The sequence below is a fragment of the Astyanax mexicanus genome, chromosome 10 (assembly GCF_023375975.1).
Source record: "Astyanax mexicanus isolate ESR-SI-001 chromosome 10, AstMex3_surface, whole genome shotgun sequence".
Lineage (NCBI taxonomy): Eukaryota > Metazoa > Chordata > Actinopteri > Characiformes > Acestrorhamphidae > Astyanax > Astyanax mexicanus.
Window position 1 is genome coordinate 28357925 of NC_064417.1, and position 20239 is coordinate 28378163.

The 20239-nt window shown below is 36.1% G+C and overlaps 1 protein-coding gene across 1 annotated transcript in view; it reads left to right on the forward strand.

Moving 5' to 3' along the window:
• col23a1a (collagen type XXIII alpha 1 chain a) overlaps positions 1-20239 on the forward strand; it is a 225211-nt gene that overhangs the window by 157179 nt on the left and 47793 nt on the right. Inside the window, exons 3-5 of the mRNA XM_049483808.1 lie at positions 9570-9614; positions 15036-15043; positions 16346-16372. Coding sequence (XP_049339765.1) covers positions 9570-9614; positions 15036-15043; positions 16346-16372 — 80 coding nt within the window. The remainder of the gene's footprint in view (positions 1-9569; positions 9615-15035; positions 15044-16345; positions 16373-20239) is intronic.

The following is a 20239-nucleotide window of genomic DNA, read 5'->3' on the forward strand; positions in this document are numbered from 1 at the left end:
CGTTCCCACAAACACCAACACGTCCAGCATCAACAAACACGTGGAAACATTTCACCGCAGGGCCGACTGTGGAGGGGGCTGCGCTGTTTATCTTGGGGTCAAGAGAGTTAACACAGCGTCACAGAAAAGAGCGCTCTTAACCTCTCGCCCCACACACTTTACACATGACTTCACAACCACACTCACGCATCTGTGCTCCCGTAGATTTACATGTACCTGCAGTCCAGATTTTTTGTATTGGCAGTATATACTGAATTAATATATTATATTATACTATATCTTGACTGTCACTGGTTTAAACCAAATCTACATTTGGTTACAAAAGTGTGAATCTTACTCTTGATATTGACCTCAGTTTGTAATGCTGGTAAAACCACATATGTGCAGAAATCCAGTGTGAATTATAGCTTACAGTGTTGACTATAATTGACTATAAACCACTAAGGAGAGTTTCAGAATTGTGGTGAGCATCCCGCCCGTGATGTGGTTTAGGACAATTTTAGAAATAAGGAACACATTTACAGAACAATACACTCTTATTTAACACCCATCACACAAATACACCCACACACACGTGGCTTTAATCAACTTTTCAACCATTTTTAGAGTTTACCTGCATCTCAGAACCTCTAAATACTAAAATAATAATTTATTTTCCCTTTTTAGAAACAGACAACCAGCATATCATGGCAATAATGTTGAAAGGATGTTAGAGTAGATACAAAATTCACCAAAAAAAACAAAAACTTTAAAACTAGTTTAATTCTCACAGCATTTTACAGAGTTTGAAATACATACATTTATGTTTTTGTATTTAATACAGCTCTGGAAACAAATTGAGATACCACCTCAGTTTCTGAATCAGTTTCTTTGATTTAGCTTTTTATAGTTATATGTTTGAGTAAAATGAACATTGTTGTTTTATTCTATAAACTATGGAAAACATTTCTCCCAATTCCAAATAAAAACGGGAAACGACTTATATAATAATAAAAAGATCAACCTCAATAATGCAAAGAAAACAAGTTCATATTCATAAAGTTTTAAACGATCAGGAATCAATATTTGGTGGAATAACTCTGGTTTTTAATCACAGTTTTCATGCATCTTGGCATGTTCTCCTCCACCAGTCTTACACACTGCTTTTGGATAACTTTATGCCACTCCTGGTGCAAAAATTCAAGCAGTTTAGCTTGGTGTAATGGCTTGTGATCATCCATCTTCCTCTTGATTATATTCCAGAGGTTATCTATTTGGTAAAATCAAAGAAACTTGGTCTTTTATTTTTTCCAGAGCTGTATGTAATGTATGTACTAGGTGGAGGCAATGTGTTAAAAGGGTGTAGCAAAAGGGTGTTAGTGCGAATGAAGTGAAATCAGGTTACTTTCTACCTGATGCTAACAGGCTAAACATAATGTGTAAGGTAAGAAACTTAAAATTCAATACTTCCTTGAGCAATTTTCTTATTGTCAGATCATTTTAAGTGCTCTATACTGGCTTTTTTGCCATTTTTCCAGGTGAAGACAAAAACCCTTTTAATTTTCAAACTATGTCAATATAAAACTCAAGGAGTATTTCCTTCAGTTCATCATGACATTTTGACGCAATGCAAAGAATGACTGCCATATTTATTATATAATATATTATATTTATTCACATAATTAGCCTTCTGGTACCTGACGTCCACATGTGTGGAAATCACATTGTGGGTTGTCTCGATCACAACACTAAATTTTGCTCTACAAGGCCCTGGTGTCCTCTTATGAGGCCAATATACTGTTACCTAGGGTCATCAGGTGCCAATTAGCCAAAATAGCTATTTTTGTCAATTGTCTGCCTGACATTCCACCACTAAAAATTGGGGATTTCTATTCAAGCATTACATAAAAAGCTTTAATACTGGATAAGGAACATTACTGAAAAGCATAATTGTAATTAAAATAGAAAATATAATCAAATATTTAAGTAAATCTGTCAAAATATAATGAATAAAATCATACAATTGGTTCTTTCCTGAACATCATTTTAAAAATCAATATTTTCCTGAATACAAATCAAACAGTTCAAACCTTTAGTTTCATTATGTTTGTCTAGTTTTCATGTCTATTTTCAAGCATGCAGAATTTGGGGTTGATTCCTGATTAGTTACGGTTCTGGAATTTTTAAGTGAAGAGAGTTAAGAGAGTGAACAGGCAGCTTCTCCAAGTGTCCTGTAGGAGATTTCAAAGCCCTCACATTTTCAGAATGTAAATAAGTTATTTTACTGCAGAAAAAAGGGTTTTGTATCATCTACACCTGTAGCCTGTATACGGGTCAAGGCATTTTAAGTGGTTTTAACTACAATTGTATTGACCAAACACTCAAATGTTTAAACAACTATTTAAAAGCTTTTCATCTGTTTTTATTTAAAAGCTTTTAGAGTCTAATAGGTTTTGAAAGTCGCCTTCAGTTCTTCAGCAGGTGCCAAAACAAACTACACTCACTGCCAGTAGGCTGACGTTTGGCTTGCGAGTCTATTTGAAGGGTTTAAATTAGTAGGCTGCAAAGGTCAGTAGAAACTCAAACATGTTCAAGTTAAGTCTAAATTTGAGTCCATCAATAACACAAGTAGAATTGATGGTAGTATTCCTGCCATAATAATTCATACTGCATCTACTGTTCTAGAGAAAGTGCCATATACAATTACTCTTTGATTGTTATTAAATTACCGTTCATTTCCGCTTCCACTGTGTATCGTCTAAAGGCAGCTTACTCCCTGCCTCTGTTCATGCTGCTTGGAGAAGTATTTGGCATTAAGGCAGCTAATGTGTTGTGATTTTCTGGATAACGGAAGAAATGTTGAGTCTCCCGATGTCCTACAGTGTGGGGCGAGTCCTGCTCCCTCACCTAGAAAGTTCAGTAAAGCCGTTGACCATATGGTAGAGAGCTGAAAGACACACAAACAGACTTATAAACTCAATTTCCCTCCAACCTGCTGCTTTAATCCATCTCAGCAAGAGAAAGAGAGAGAGAAAATAACACAGAGTTTCTGTTCAGCATGGCGGAGTATCACATTCTGTGTTTTCATTCGTACCATTATTACAAAGAGACCTAACAAAGAGTCCAGCAGACCCCCTCACAGTGGCAGAGTGTAGACGTCTGGATGAAAAAAAAAGCTCTTAAAGGCTTTAAAAGACATTGAAGGATTGAGAACACACTCAAACACATCAAAGAAGAAGATAAAAAAGTTACCAGGAACAAATAATTAAATAATCAAATATTTATACTAATATGGGAGCTCTTGGACATTATAATTCATTGAGAAGCAGTGTAATGCAGGTGTAACACAACATGAGAGTCGTCTCAGCAGACTTGAGTCTGAGTTGTAGAGGTTCCTAATGAGAGTGCTGTGATAAAACATTCCTTTCATTTTGTGATAGGGTTGTGTAGTGCTGGGCGATATGGGAAAAATCATATATCATGATATGAAATTTTTTATATCACGATAACAATATATATCATGATATACCACTAAATATGTTTTCAGTTATTCTTCGAAAAATATGACTAAATAATGTAATTGCTTACTTTTTTCCAAGTTTATTTTGTTACGTTAAACCAAACTTTCACAAATGAGAATTACTACCTTTTAGTGCAGCAATATATATGTATCAAATGAAAACAGATGAGGCAGATGCATTGTCCTGCTGAAATAGTGAAGCAGAGTGTGCATTCAGAATAAGTAGGGCCGCTAGTTGCAGGACCCCCTTAATGTAATGTTAAGGCTGTCAAAGAACCTAGATTTGTATATAAAGTTGATCTAGAATTGTACAAAATTGCACCCAAAGCTATGACTGTTGATCTTAGCGATTTGTTGGTCGTCAATACCAAGATAAAAGCAGGACTCACTAATCACGAATTTGTCCCACTTTCATTCTGAGTCACTTGATGACAGTCTGGAAAGACTATCCACCAAGTTTCATTCCTGTCTGTTGGTTCCCTCTGGGTTCCAATGATTGAATATTGTGTATATTTTTGTAGTTACAGTGTAATTGTTATTCTCAAAAGATTATTTTTTTTAAATCTACAAAATATAAATCTGCGTAAATCTATTATATTTGGCTTTTTTAAACTTTACATGGTACATAATAAATGTAACAGTGTCACTGAGTGATAGTATTATTATAAGTGAAGAATGATTACAATTTTTGATTATTTGTACCTTGTTTTGAAGAGATACAGCTCTGGAAAAAATTAAGAGACCACTTCAGTTTCTAAATAAGTTTCTTTGATTTTGCTATTTATAGTTATATGTTTGAGTAAAATTTAGATTGTCTTGACAGCAATTTTCCCTAATTCAAAATAAATATATTGTCATTTAGAGCATTTATTTGCAGAAAATGAGAAATAGCTAAAAAACAAAAAAAGCTTTCAGACCTTAAATAATGCAAATAAATTATTACACACTGCTTTTGGATAACTTTACACCACTCTTGGTATTAGAATTCAAGCAGTTCAGCATGGCTTGATGTTTCGTGATCATCCATCTTCGTCTTGATTATATTCCAGAGCTTTTCAATCTGGTAAAATCAAAGAAAAATTTTTAAGTGGTATCTTTTTTTTTTAAGAGCTCTATGTATTTGCACTCTTTTGCTGATTGCTTACCCAGACCGCAGTAACAGCACTCCTTATCACTTCTCTCTGGCTTTTATTTACCATAAAAAAAACAAACATTTTTTTAGATTACGTATGTGGTATAAATTGGGTCAATGAATTGTAGTGAATGTATTGGACGTGTGTTTGTACTTGATTACAGGATGAAAGTTCTAGTACACAAAAATAAATATGACAGAACAGAAATACTCTGTTGGCTCAGTTCCCACACCGCTGGGGCTGGAATGTGTTTTGGAGGGCAGTATTGAGCCATCACTGCCGCCGCTGCCTCTGCCTCGGCCGGTGGTGTTTATGACCGGGGTTCAGGAAGGCGTATATTTTTACCTGTGTTGTAGGTCCGGGGGGGGGGTTAGTAAGTGGACACCGGTCAGCGCGGTGAGCCAGTTTAGCTCAAAGGCTGAGCCGCTCACAACTATTTTCACTATGTATGCAGAGTGGCAGTTCCTGTGTGATGGTATACGTATACTGCTACATACATCACTGTGATAGTGGGAGGGGTAAAGCAGAGGACAGAGGCCTGCAGAACTGAAAGGTCAGGCGGGGGGGAACGGGGACAGGGTATGAGAATTGGATATATGAGTGGGCTGATCTGGGATCAGTGTGGACAGCAGCAGCAGCAGGAGCAGCAACAAGCAGTAAATGAAGAGACTTGTATTCAGTAGAGTCAGATGAATAATAGATCTTTTAGAAAAGGCAGAATCCTGTTTTGCACCTTAAATTCATCTGCATTGTAGATACTAAATATTAAAGTCATCCAAACTATGAAGCAAAACATATGGAATTACTGTATTTAGTAAACAAAAAAGTGTTAAACAAACAAAGAGTCTTTAAAGTAGGCACCTCTTGCTTAGATGACCTAGTCATCTTAATGAGGTAGAGTCACCTGGAATGGCTTTCAGTTAACAGCTGTGCTGAACTTCTCAAGTAAATTCAATTACTTAAATTTCTTGCCTCTTAATGTGTTTGAGAGCATCAGTTGTAAAGTTGTGAAGAGGTAGAGCTGGTATACAGTGAACAGCTCATTGAAATAATCTAATCTAATCCTATTATGGCAAGAACTACTCAACTACAAGTAAAGGAAAAAAACACTTTTAGAAATGAAGATCAAAAAATCTGAAAAATATCAAGAACTTCCAAAATATCCACAAGTGCAGTCACAAAGACCATCAAAAACATTTTGATGAAACTGGCTCTCATCAGGATCGCCCCATGAAAGGAAGATCAGGAGTTACCTCTCTTGCACTGGATAATTTCATCAGCGTCACCAGCCTCAAGTTACCAGTTACCAACCACAAGTTAACAGCATCCCAGATAAGAGCATCTAAATGCTTCACATAGGATATAAATGATCTGAAATATCAGAACATTTTACACCGCTTTTTTATGTTAAACTTGCTTTATATCCAGTTACCACTGCCTAATGCAAAATGTGTTTTGATAAAAATGAACACATATTCTACAGATAAAATTATTATTTATTTGCCATGTCAAGGCTGGGCAGAATTTAGACATGCCCAGATGTAACAGGTTGTACGAGGATAGGGCTTCAATACTCAGCAGGGAGTATTGAATAAAGTGATTTAGTATATATAGAGTGTGTAACAGGCGAAATCAATATTCAGGTGATTGGCTTTCGTGTAGTGCCATGTGATCCTGAACGGGAGTGATGTCAGTATGTGGTGTACCCTTGGCACTAGCTAAAGCTGAGTGGTGGTGTGCTATACAGCTCTGGAACAAAATAAGAGACCACTTAAAAAATATGAATTTTTATTTTACCAAATGAAAACCTATGGAATATAATCAAGAGGAAGATGGATGAGCTGAACTGCTTGAATATTTGCACCAGTAGTAGCATAAAGTTATCCAAAAGCAGTGTGTAAGACTGGTGGAGGAGAACATGCCAAGATGCATGAAAACTGTGAATAAATACCAGAGTTATTCCACCAAATATTGATTTCTGAACTCTTAAAACTTTATAAATATTAACTTGTTTTTTGTTGCATTATTAGAGGTCTGAAAGCTCTGAATCTTTTTTTTTTTTTGTTATTCTAGCCATTTCTCATTTTCAAATAAATGCTCTAAATGACAATATTTATCTTTGGAATTTTATAGAATAAAACAACAATGTTAATTTTACTCAAACATATAACTATACATAGCAAAATCAGAGAAACTGATTCTACTGAAACTAAAGTGGTCTCTTCATTTTCCAGAGCTGTATATGGATTAGTTTCATTTGAAAGAACAGTTCAGCTGTGATAACATGATTTATAGAACAACACATATGTTCTGCATGTGTGTTTGTCCTGTGAAGTGTCTCCCCACTTGAATAGACCTTTTCACTCAATCCTCTCTTAGTCTTGCAGAAGCAATCATCTATATAGATTACTACTTTCATCAGTATTCAAGTATTTTAGTAAAAGTAATAATAATAAACAAATAATAATAGAACTAAACTGCAGTTGACTGCACATTTTGGCTGCACTGCCCACCTCTGCTCACAACTCACTGAAACTTTCAGATCAAGGTTTTCCGTGAGGGTGAATGCTAAGCTAATGCTAATCTAAACATTTAATAAAGAGTAAAGGGTAATTTTCTCTTTTCCGGTCTGACCCAGCCCCCCTTATCCCTCTTTTCCGAAGAGAAGGCCAGAGCAGCAGGAGCAGATTAGCTTAAAACAATAACACTCATGCTGATGAAGGTAGCGTGTGCTAGTTAGCATCTCTGCAGCGTCTGCAGCCCGTCTCAGGTATGGTTCCTATTTCAGATTCCTGCGCGGGAGGTTGTGGAGGTCAGTCAATGGAAGTGATTTAGTCCCGGAAAAGCAGCACACTGCACAGGTTAATCTGTTACCCCGACAGGCATTAGGGGGGGGTTATTGCCAGTGCTGGCAGATGGAGATATAGTGCAGGGATGTGCAATTTTAATCTTGATAAGCTAATTAATATTAGCTTATTTGTTAAAGAAACATTTGTCAATTAGTCTGTTACAACGTCAGTTTCTTAATTATGAAATGATAAAGCTGTAAACACTCCCAGAGAACAATCAACAAACAAGTTTATACACTTACCTACAGTTCTTTTCTAATCAGCTTTTTATCAGTCACTACCTGTGTTAGTGTGTTAACATCATTTGTAGTATTTGTGGACATCCCTTCTTAAGAATGCTGATACAGATGTGCAAAAACTCACAGCTTGTCTAAACCTTGTAGAGAAGATAAGTGGCAGATCAAGCTTGGGTTATTAACCCAATAGAGCCCAGACCCATTTCTGAACATTTTTTATTGCGGGCACATGACTTCATTTTTCAAACATTAGTAGCACTGGATTATAAGGCGTATTGTAAGAGACACCATAAGGAACTTCTAATTCAGCAGGTTTTGGGGGAGAGGTTGCTAATTAAGTTAAATAAAGCTAAGTTAAAAGTATATTTACCAAATTCAGTTTATTTACAGTAAGTTTAGATTCCCAAATTTCTTCAGCACTTAGGCTGGAGCTTTAGCATTAGCAACACATTTTTCCAGCACTTAGGCTGGAGCTTTAGCATTAGCAACACATTTTTCCAGCACTTAGGCTGGAGCTTTAGCATTAGCAACACATTTTTCCAGCACTTAAGCTGGAGCTTTAGCATTAGCAACACATTTTTCCAGCACTTAGGCTGCAGCTTTAGCATTAGCAACACATTTTTCCAGCACTTAAGCTGGAGCTTTAGCATTAGCAACACATTTTTCCAGCACTTAAGCTGGAGCTTTAGCATTAGCAACACATTTTTCCAGCACTTAGGCTGCAGCTTTAGCATTAGCAACACATTTTTCCAGCACTTAGACTGGAGCTTTAGCATTAGCAACACATTTTCCAGCACTTAGGCTGGAGCTTTAGCATTAGCAACACATTTTTCCAGCACTTAGGCTGGAGCTTTAGCATTAGCAACACATTTTTCCAGCACTTAGGCTGGAGCTTTAGCATTAGCAACACATTTTTCCAGCACTTAGGCTGGAGCTTTAGCATTAGCAACACATTTTTCCAGCACTTAGGCTGGAGCTTTAGCATTAGCAACACATTTTCCAGCACTTAAGCTGGAGCTTTAGCATTAGCAACACATTTTTCCAGCACTTAAGCTGGAGCTTTAGGATTAGCAGCACATTTTTCCAGCACTTAGGCTGGAGCTTTAGCATTAGCAACAAATTTCTCCAGCACTTAGGCTGGAGCATTAGCAACTAACCGCTAGCAGTTAGCAACTAATGCTACCCATCTGCGCTACACTGAGGAACCCGGTAAGCCAGGACAATATTAGTTAGCGGTGCGTCCCAAGTAACACGATAAACACAAAGAGTACAGTCTGAAATACTCCCCTCTGAACGACGAAAGAGCTCGCATGGACAGCGGCTAATGCTAATGCTGCTCCAGCAGTGCTAGCCGGGGTTAGCAGCAAGCTACAGGCTGATAATACTCACCTCTGAACAGGGAAATAGCGGTTAGCGGCTAGAAATCAGAAGCATTGCACTCTTAAAAGGCACTAGTTTTATCTCCAGCACTCCTACATTCTGGGAATGAGGTCAGATAAACAAACACACAATTACGTTCACTGTCCTGTAGTGATGCTTTCAGGATGTTTAGTTGATGTCACTTAGGTTTTTCATTAGTTAAAATAATGAACAGACTGCTGTGATGAACTTTCTACTTCTTTTAAATGTCTTGTGACACATTAATATCACTATGGGCTCTTTTCGGTTTATAGAACATCACATTTGACATGTTAGCAAGAATCTGAACTACAGAGAGCTGCAGAGACACTTTGCAAACAATTTGAGAGTACAATCTTTTTGGGCAAACATTAAGTTTTGACTAATTTTAGGAGCATTACAACAGCATAAGCTTTATTTCTGTTGCTTTACTACTGTTTTCCTTTCATTTCAGGTCCTCCAGGAAAGCGTGGCCGGATGGGCAGAAGAGGAGATCCTGGTGAGTTTAGAATTCTCACACTGCTCTGTTGATTCACTGATCATATCTCTGGCTTTTTGATGATGAGTAAATATTTGTATTTTAACTGGTGCATTTCCTTAATATTTTATTTAAAGTGATTCATTTCTAAACACTCAGACTTTAGTAAGTAAAAAAATGCTTGTACGGATCTGAGTCAGCATGGAGTCATTGTCTGGTTTTAATCTGGTGATGACACAGCGTCTCACAATGCGGGGATGACAATAAACTTGGCTGAGCATTCAATTATTTATTGGTGTGTCAGAGATACAGTGCAGTAGTGTAATAGTGATTACGCTTCAAAAGGAAGTTCACTAACTTGTTAAATAACTGGGAAACATTTGTACAGTCTTCGTAATAATATTAAAAAGTAACTTTTAGCAAGGTATTCAGTGTTACAGTTGGATTGCAGTAGGTCAGCTTATGTAAATACAGGTTTTTCAACTGTAACATTTTTAGTTATGTTTAGTACAAAAGTCTTTCTCAATAGTTGTAAGAGCATACTCACACTTATATGGTTATACATGTGTTATAAGATTAAGGTTATAGTATTTATATTAATTCTTGCTTTTTCCATTGCAACTATTGTGATACACTTGTGTAATTGCATAATTTAAAACTTTAAAACAAAAGGTTGATACATGTGTTGTACTACTGGAATGCATCTGAAACAGCAACTATATCCTCTGTAGTTGAACATGTTATTACTTAATTTTTTAGGTGTAAATTACAGTTATTATAGATAACATGAAAATGGGCAAATTAGTCAAAACTGAGATTCATACATATATGCATGTGTAATTACACAAGCTGTGCTGCTGCAATGCATTTATTATCGTGATTACCAGTATCATAGTGATGGGAATTCCGGCTCTTTTTAGGGAGTTGGTTCTTCTGGCTCAGCTCACTAAGAGCTGGATCTTTCAGCTCCGAATGGCTCTTTAGATTTTTTGGGTGCTTAAATCAACGTATTACCAAATTATGTGTAAAATGTAAAAACATACATTATATCAAATGTGTATTATTTTTATGGCTTTATTTATACAAAATGATCTGCCCTGTTTTGCAAGAGAGGACAGATGTTGCTACAATACATCATGTTTTTTTCATGCACTGACCTTGATATAGAATATATTATTATTTTATTTAGTAAATACTACATTCACCGTTGTAAATACTTGATATCTTCTTACTGGACTTTACTTTTAACTTTGAAATCCTTTATAATTGCTAAAAATAAGAAATGCATAAAAACTGTAAGAATGTATGATGAGCTTTCACTGGCCTCTTGCTTATATTTCTCTATTTTTATAATATTTTTTTCTTCCTTAATGTATATTTGTATGCTGTCTTCTATTGTGGTTTATATGTGTCATCTTTAAACGTTGAATAAGAATTTAATGTATATAATTACACTTTATAAATGAGCGAGATTCACTCTGTATAACTGTAACAAACCGTGTTTATCCAGTGCTCAAATAAAGACACACCAATCACGTGCGGCGAAGAAAAAAAAAGAAAAAAAGGATCAGCTCGGCTCCCGTTGTTCATTTCCCATTGTTCATTTCATGGGTCGTGAACGACCCATCACTACAGTATCACCACCAGTAGTTAATTTGTTATTACATGATTGGTAGTGTGTAACCATACAGATATTACAGAAACATATTCATTTACATTGAAGCTAAAGAATGGCGCATGATCTCCTGAATTGAATGTGAATGTGGATTAGATTTCTGCAAGATTCACTTTTCTATACTCATGGCTAATTTCATTATCATGATCATTATCATTTACTGTACTTGCTGTCTGCTGTGGGTGGTAATGTTAAATGCCTGAAAAACTTAAATAGAAATAGAATGTCCAATCCATGTGGCACCCACTATCAAGCAAGTAAATAAGAATCAAAACTGGTGTTGATAAATATGTAGAATTATTTAAGCTGTACGCTTGTATTCGATCTGTAAGAGTAACAATGTTATTATGTTATTGTTAAAGTGGCAATCTGTATTATCTTTTTTTTAAACTGAAAGCAGAAGCATTTCTAAATGGAGAAGGGACAAAATATTGTGTTTAATGGTACCAGTGTGCTGGAACGACCATCCCTGATAAGACTAATATTATCATTCTTAAAACTGGGGTGTCGAGGGAGTACTTCTGGCCAGGTCACACATCTTTGCGTACTTAAGTCACACGTACAGCCTCTGAAAGAGGATCCGGCTCAGTTTTACTGAACGCGAGAGGCTGGTGGAGCAATGGAGTCTTTAGAAGGGGAAACTCAGAGCTCAGTAGCTCCTTCACTCATAGTAAAAACAAAGTGAGTAGTTGAAGTGAAGTTTCTGACTTAGCGGACAAGTGTCTCTCTCTCTCTCTCTCTCTGACTGAACATAACCTGGAATCGGATTCATCCGCTCTGAAAGGAGACCGCATCACACCCGCCCAGTTTAAAATGATTCTTCCATATGCTCTGTGCAATAATCCATTCTCACCAGAGAGGGCCCTCAATCGCAAAACTTACGGACATCAGCTTTAATATGTAACTACACAGTTATTAGAGACACTTAAAATCAAATAAGAAACAACAATTGTCCACTCTTTCAAAACGTTCACACTTATATCGGACAGGTTATGCAGTATATCTATTGTACAGAATGTCCCACACTGACCCAGAACATCTTTAATCAGATCTGAGTAAAACCAAGTGTCTACAGTTCTCACCAGAACCAGAGCAGATCTCTAGAGTCTTTTCACCAAATCACAACAGAACCCTCTCTAGCAGAACATCTTATCACCTTATTTACTACCATCTTCAGAGATAGTGCCCTCAAACCTACACACGGTTCTACTTTCTGTAGGTTTATTATTGTTTAGTGGAGATGGGCTGGGCTGGGCCGGGCCGGTCCGTTTTTAGCCCCAGTTCCCGTCAGCTCTCCGCATCACCAGGCCTGGTTCTGTTTTGTGAAAGCTGGAGGAAACGTCTGGAAGCTGGAACACATTTAACAGACAAATCATCAGGCGGATTAGAGCAGTCACAGGACTCGGCGAGAGCGCAACAAAATAAAGATATTAATCACTCCACTGTAAATTACGCCGCTGTGGTTCGGGTGGAAAAGGCATTACATAAACAAACATCTCCACCACTCTGTTTTACACTCGCGCTCGCCTTCGCGTGTCACACGCTTTTTTAAGAGCGTGCCCTGATGACAGAGGAACCGCTAATTACGATCTGTGTAGCGTTAAAATCAGACAGGAAGAGAGAGATTTGGAAATCTGCTTTCTCACAGGCGGAATACAGTACAGCCCATAATGACTCAATACTTTCTCACAGAGAACATGTGAATTTATGCTCTACTCTACAGCGCTCAGAACACAGCAAAAAAAAAATATATATATATCCATACATTCAAATACTGCAATATTCTGATTTGCAAAACTTTTTTTATTTAAAATATTCAAAAACACAAAGTGTTTTCAAAGTACTGATTTGTAATTAATAGCTTTTAAATCAATCAAGCATTATTTAGACTCTTTAGAGTTTTATTTACAGTGCATACGGATGCATAAAATGTAGATTGAAAATAAAATATTTATATAATAATATACAGCTCTGAAAAAATGAAAAGACCTCTTCCATTTCTGAATCAGTTTCTCTGATTTTGCTATTTATAGGTTTATGTTTGAGTTAAATTAACATCTTTTTTTCTATAAACAGACAACATTTCTCCCAAATTCCAAATAAAAATATTGTCATTTAGAGCATTTATGAGAAAATGAGAAATGGCTGAAATAACAAAAAAGATGCAGAGCTTTCAGACCTCAAATAATGCAAAGAAAACAAGTTCATATTCATAAAGTTTTAAGAGTTCAGAAATCAATATTTGGTGGAATAACCCTTGTTTTTAATCACAATTTTCATGCATCTTGGCATGTTTTCCTCCACTAGTCTTACACACTGCTTTTGGGTAACTTTATGCCACTCCTGGTGATAAAATTCAAGCAATTTAGCTTGGTTTGATGTCCATGACATGTGATGACATCCATCTTCCTCTTTATTATATTCCAGAGGTTTTTAATTTAAAGAAACTCATCATTTTTGTTGTCTCATTTTTTTTCCAGAGCTGTATGATTTAATACAACTATGATATAAAACTCTTAAGATTAAAAGAGTTAACATTACTAAAGTAATAAAGTAGACAAATAATGTAAGCAAACCATATAAATAGGAACAATTATTAAAAAACAATTAGCAAAAACAATAATAGTATACTAAATAAATGGGATGCAAAACAAAAACTATTGTTAAATGGTAAATAAAAATATTAATAAAGTATTTCATTAATAGCCCTTTTTAAGCGATCTTTAGGCGAGCCTTGCTATCTTACACCCCACCAACAGTCTATTTTCCACCTGCGTCATTTTGATGCAACAGAACTTGGTGATGGTATCAAAAGTAGGTGTGTTCAGCAACAGAAAACACAGGTGCACCACTGACTGAATACAACCTAGACAGACGTCAACACTTATTGCTATCTTGGCAGTGAATTGTCAACACAGATGCATCCCCAAATCGCATACACACCTGCTTGTTATGCACACATGAACACACAGCAGTGCACAAACCCATAATGTGTACCTTTTGGAAATAATGCAAACTTTTACATCAATAATAAACAAAAGGAACAAGTGTGAACTTGCAGGTCAGGTTCCTCTGCTGAGAAGCATTACACATGTCAAGGTTGCTGCACCACTAAAATAGCAATACACCAAAGTCAGAGCACACCTGGCTCTTAAATGGAACGGCAAGCAACACGCTGACTGGTTTATTGCATGTTTCACCCAAAACACACCCATGATTATTCATTAAGAGAATTAGTATGCTTTTGCAAGGCATACTTTTCCAGTTGTTATGATAGCAAAGATACACTGACATGCCCTAAAACAAGCTGTGCGGTAGAGCCCTATAAATGAACGTAACTCATTGCTACATACTGATGCTTATTTTAGATTATTTCTCCTTTTTTTTCTTTGAAACAAATACTGTATGACCTGAACACTGAGCCCATCCAACAAATATATCATCCATTTCTCCCATTTGGGGGAACCACTGTCATTATTTATGAAATATGATTCTAAATAAAGCACATTTTAAGTTGTTTTAAATTTAAAATAGAGAGAAAGAATAACTGATTTCTCCCAAAAGGGACAAATGGTGACATATGGTTATTCGTGGGAAGCGCTCGAATGATTCACAAGATGAATTTTAAAAAGACACAAATGAAAAAATATGAACATTGAATAACAATAATATTCTACATTTCTCATAATGTCCAGCTGGCTTTCATTTTCCAGCACTGACCCTGTGTTTCTTTTCTCTGTGTGTGTTTCTGTGTGTTGTTTCTGCAGGACCCCCAGTAAGTACCTCACCCCCCCACATATCATTCACTCCATGATGATGCAGGTATTACTGTAGACTGGTGCGGTAAGTCGCTACTGGTTCACAAAGACTGAACAAAATAACATAAATATGATACATTAGGCTTGAATACCAGTGCATAAGCTATATTACATTGGGAATAGTTGTACCTGGGGAGGTAGAGTAATATATTTGTATTACAGGATGTCAGCAAACCTTTCAGCTGTTTGGAACAGGATAAGAATTCTCAGTATAGATGATTGGAATGGGAGTGGCTATTCGATTTATACACTTTCATTCATGTTATCTCAGAAATTGTGAGGAAAACAAATTCTATAGTTAACTTATTTACTGTAATTACACTCTACATTTGACAATATTTCATAAATGAACAAAGTTAACAAAACAATATGTTCAACAACACTGAATTTTAAACATCAATTTAATTACATTAACCCACATTACAAATTACTCTTTCACATGCTCTGTGCAACTACACCAAGGGTCGGCAATTGGGTTTGGCCGCATGCCAGATGTTTTCCAAGCCCTTACATGGTGGGCCACAAAAAAAAAAAAATCTGTTTTGGAAATTGAAGTTTAATGGGATGGAGTGCTACAGACTAGTAGCTCTCCAGCCCAGAGGGCTGTTGAACCCAATTGCAGAACAGTTGATCTCAAAGCAGGTAAACCAAAGAAGAAAAGAATAAACAAATAAATAAATAAATAAATAAACACACGGCTCCTCACATTTTATTATTATTTTTTTTTTCATTATCGTTCATTAAAGTTCAAACAACCTCACAAGCCAGATGTTTCATGCCTATTGCTGACCCTTGAATTACACATTCTCACCAGAGACGTCTCCAAATTCCCAAAACATACCAACTATTTCTTTAAACTATTTTTTTCTTATAATTATATTTATTTGTAATATACACTATTATCAACACTTTTTTTTATCAACCACTTTTGTGACTTGCGGCTGATCAAACAGGGATATCTATTGTACCAAAATGTGTTCTATATAACATAGGGCAGCTTTACACCTTATTCAAACATCCTCACACCTCATTCACACTGTTATCAAAGCTTTCACAAATTGTTCTTGTGAACTGAAGCAGATAAAACACTAGAATGGGCAGTAATGTGACCTTTATAGTTTTGCAATAATTTATTCTATTTTTTATTTTCATTTAAACTGACATTAACATGGTCACTTACATAAAAACTGGACATATATTTTACTCTTATTTTTCCAAGTTGTTATTCTGCATTTTGACCCTCTTTTAAATTTGAACAGGGCAAAGCTGGACGAGACGGTTATCCGGTAAATTTTATTCAAATTATACTTTTTTCTTTCCCTGAATACTCATTCTCACAACCATCAACCCTAAAACTACTTTACTGGAGCTATCTTCCTGTGTTTTCTAATCTTTTTCTGCCAACCTGCAGGATCTAGTCCTGACTTTTACACTATCTTCTCATATTCTTTCTCAAGCATATTTCTCATTTCTAAACTACACAAACATTAAATCCAGTTTGAGATATCTTAGATATTTTAAGTGATGACATGTTTTCTAGAGGCCTTGATTTTCAAAAAATACATGCATAAAATCATAATTAAATCTTGGGAGAGCTAGCAGGTTGAGGCTATAAGGTTGCTTTGTTTTTAGCATTTGCTAATGTCAGTCAAACCAGTTGTTCTGTGATTAAAACCTGAGGTAAAATCATTTCATTTGCTTCTTCTTGTCTCTCAAAAACATTTGATCTAAAATGTTACATACTTTTAGACTTTTACAGACACTAGATAAACACAGGAATATGGTTTATTAGACTATATTTGACAATTTCTAAACAGCTTATGCTAGTAAATACAGGATGTTTGGCATTGTACTGATTATAAGAGGATAAAAAAATTATGCAATTAATTTACATTTGTTCCAACACTCCTTGTTAGCAAGAAGATAGAAAACTGGGGGTCTATTGACATTTTGCTCAGACTTTTCTTGGCAGTATGCTAAAGCTTAGGCAAAGTTTTAGACCAAATGTGATATCAACATCCAAATATATTTATTTGTCCTTTATTTTATACTTTTGTTATTCTTTATGGGCCATTCCACTCTTCCAAAATTAAACTATTTTTTTCTAATAGACTCTGAATCTAATAACATATACAGTGAGTCCAAGAAGTATTTGATCCCTTGCTGATTTTCTTTGTTGGCCCACTAATAAAGACATGATCATTCTATACTTTTAATGGTAGATGTATTCTTACATGGAGAGACAGAATATTAAAAAGAAAATCCAGAAAATAAATCTAAGGAATATATATTAATTGATTTGTATTTCATGGAGTGAAATAAATATTTGATCCCTTAGTATTCATTAGCAGTTCTGGCTTTTACAGACCAGTTAGACACTCCCAATCAACTTGTTACCTGACCTGAAGCCACCTGTTCTCACTAATCACTTGTGTGAAAAACACCTGTCCACAGAATCAGACAGATCACACAGATTTCAAGTCTCCAACATGGGTAAAACCAAAGAGCTGTCACAGGACCTCAGAGTCAGAATTGTTGACCTTCACAAAGCTGGAATGGGCTACAAAAAGATTTGGATGTGAAAGTAACAACTATTGGTGCAATTATCAGAAAGTTTAAAGAGTATAACATGACAATCAACAGACCTCGGCCCGGTGCTCCAAAGAAGATTTCGCCTCGTGGGGTGGCAATGATGCTGAGAACGGTCAGAAATCGTCCTGCAACCACTCGGCAGGAGTTAGCAAATGACCTGAAGGCAGCTGGGACCACAGTTTGCAAGGAAACAATTGGCAACACTTTGCGCAACAATGGATTCACATCCTGCAGTGCCCGAAAGGTACCCCTGCTGAAGAGAACACATGTGGAGTTGCGCCTCAAGTATGCCAATGATCATTTGAAAGATGAACCAAGTTATTGGGAGAAGGTTTTGTGGTCAGACGAGACCAAAATTGAACTTTTTGGCCTTAACTCCGTGGCCGTGGTTGGGTCTTCCAACATGATAACGACCCTAAACATACAGCAAAGGCAACAAAGGATTGGCTCAAGAAAAATCACATTAAGGTCATGGAGTGGCCCAGCCAGTCGCCAGACCTCAATCCGATCGGAAATCTATGGAGGGAGCTGAAGGTCAGAGTTGCCAAGCGACAGCCCAACAACCTTCATGATTTAGAGAGGATCTGCAAAGAAGAGTGGGCCAAAATTCCCCCTGGTGTGTGTGCTAAACTTGTGGTTAACTACAACAAACGTCTCACCGCTGTGCTTGCAAACAAAGGCTTTGCCACTAAGTATTGAGTGTGTTTGGCAAGAGGGATCAAATACTTATTTTCCTCATTGAAATACAAATTAATTAAAATATATTCTTTAAAATTATATTCTGGATTTTTGTCTTGATATTCTGTCTCTCCATGTTAGAATATATCTACCATTAAAAGTGCAGAAGGATAGTGTCTTTATTAGTGGGCAAACAAAGAAAATCAGCAAGGGATCAAATACTTCTTGGACTCACTGTATATATAACTATTTAAAACATCTACTGGTCAAACTCAGGAAGCTTTACTTATTTTTGACATGGTTTCTAAGGTTTCTTTACTTTAAAGAAATGGTTGTCTGCATGTTCAAATAATTGACATTTAGGACAAAAAATCACTCCTTTTAATAGCACTCATTCCTGTTAACTCACTCCTGTTACTGGAACTCACTCACATGATGCAAAAAGAACTCTCTAAATCTCTAAAGGATTTTAATAATTATAGTTAGAGTGGGGACAGGTAACAAATGCTATTTTGTCAGTGTTGTAAGTATTTTTTATTATTTAATTACATTATTATTAGTTTTCCAGTTAGGTCAATGTACAAGACACTATGTTTAGTAATAAAATATATTTTAAAAAGTTATTTTGTGTGCACATTTATACAGAAATGGCACCCATTGGGTGGAATGACTCATATACATTTGGTTTAGTAAATCATTATTAGTTACAGCAAAATCTTTCAAATAAAACATTTTAAATCAGACTTAGTTGTTTTGCTTTAATATGTTTGAGTTTTTTTCTACAATAAAAGTCCCTAGGCATTAAAATCAAATATCTGTTTAATCCCATAAGCCCCTTATTAAGCTCTCAAGCTCACAGACCAATATATGCTTATAATCTGGGCTGATAGAATTATGCAGTTCCATTAGTAAGTAATAATGACATGACTTTTACATCCTTAAACATCTTATATCATATTTTAATCTGTGTAATATGTTTACTGCAGAAGTAAATTATTCAAAGTTTATACATGTATTTTAGGGTCTGGATATCACTGATTATTATTGTGTTTTATGTATTATGTATTTTAAAACAGGAAGAGTAAAAAGGTTTTTTTTCTGTAAGGCAGACACTTCATATGGAACAAAATGCAAATGCTAACACTACGTAATGTAGTTTTCCAGTTAAATTTTCAGTAATAATCAGTTTATTATCATTTAAATGAACAAATTAAGAATAATACTCGTTTGTTGTGGATATTGGGGTATGTCAGTCATATTTAAAACGCTGTTTTACGACATAAAACAACACACAATTGAAAAACACTGTTTTAAAAGACTGTTTCTTAAACCCATCACACCCACGCTGCTTCTTACTACCTACCTTATGTCTGTTTAAACAACAGTCTGGTTCCAATTTGGATTCTTCAGCATCTCTTGCATCACAGTGGAGCACTGACTGTTATGTGTGGCAGCTGTGTGCAGTGGGTTCAGTGTTTTGATGTAATGTACGCACACAGTGACGGGCTGGTGCCCCCTAGTGGCTCCCAGGAGTAAAGCCAGGGGACCAGTGATGAGGCGGTGATGAGACAGTAATGAGACAGTGATGAGTCACAGTGGTTCTGCTGAGCTGCTGGTAAAGTTGTGGTTAATTTGTGTTTAGTCATGAGATGGAGAACACTGATATAACCCTGTTGTGATTGGTTCCTCACTGTGTAATCTGCTGTCTGGAGAGTCAGATCCAAACATTCAGATCCAAGGAACCGGTCTCAGAACACATGTGCCCTGAAGTGGGGTGATACTGTATGTGTGGACACATGCTTACAATAGTTTTTAGATGAGTGAGGCTTTACCTGTTGTTTTTACTCTTAATTAATATTCCTTAGGAATCCATACAGATGGTT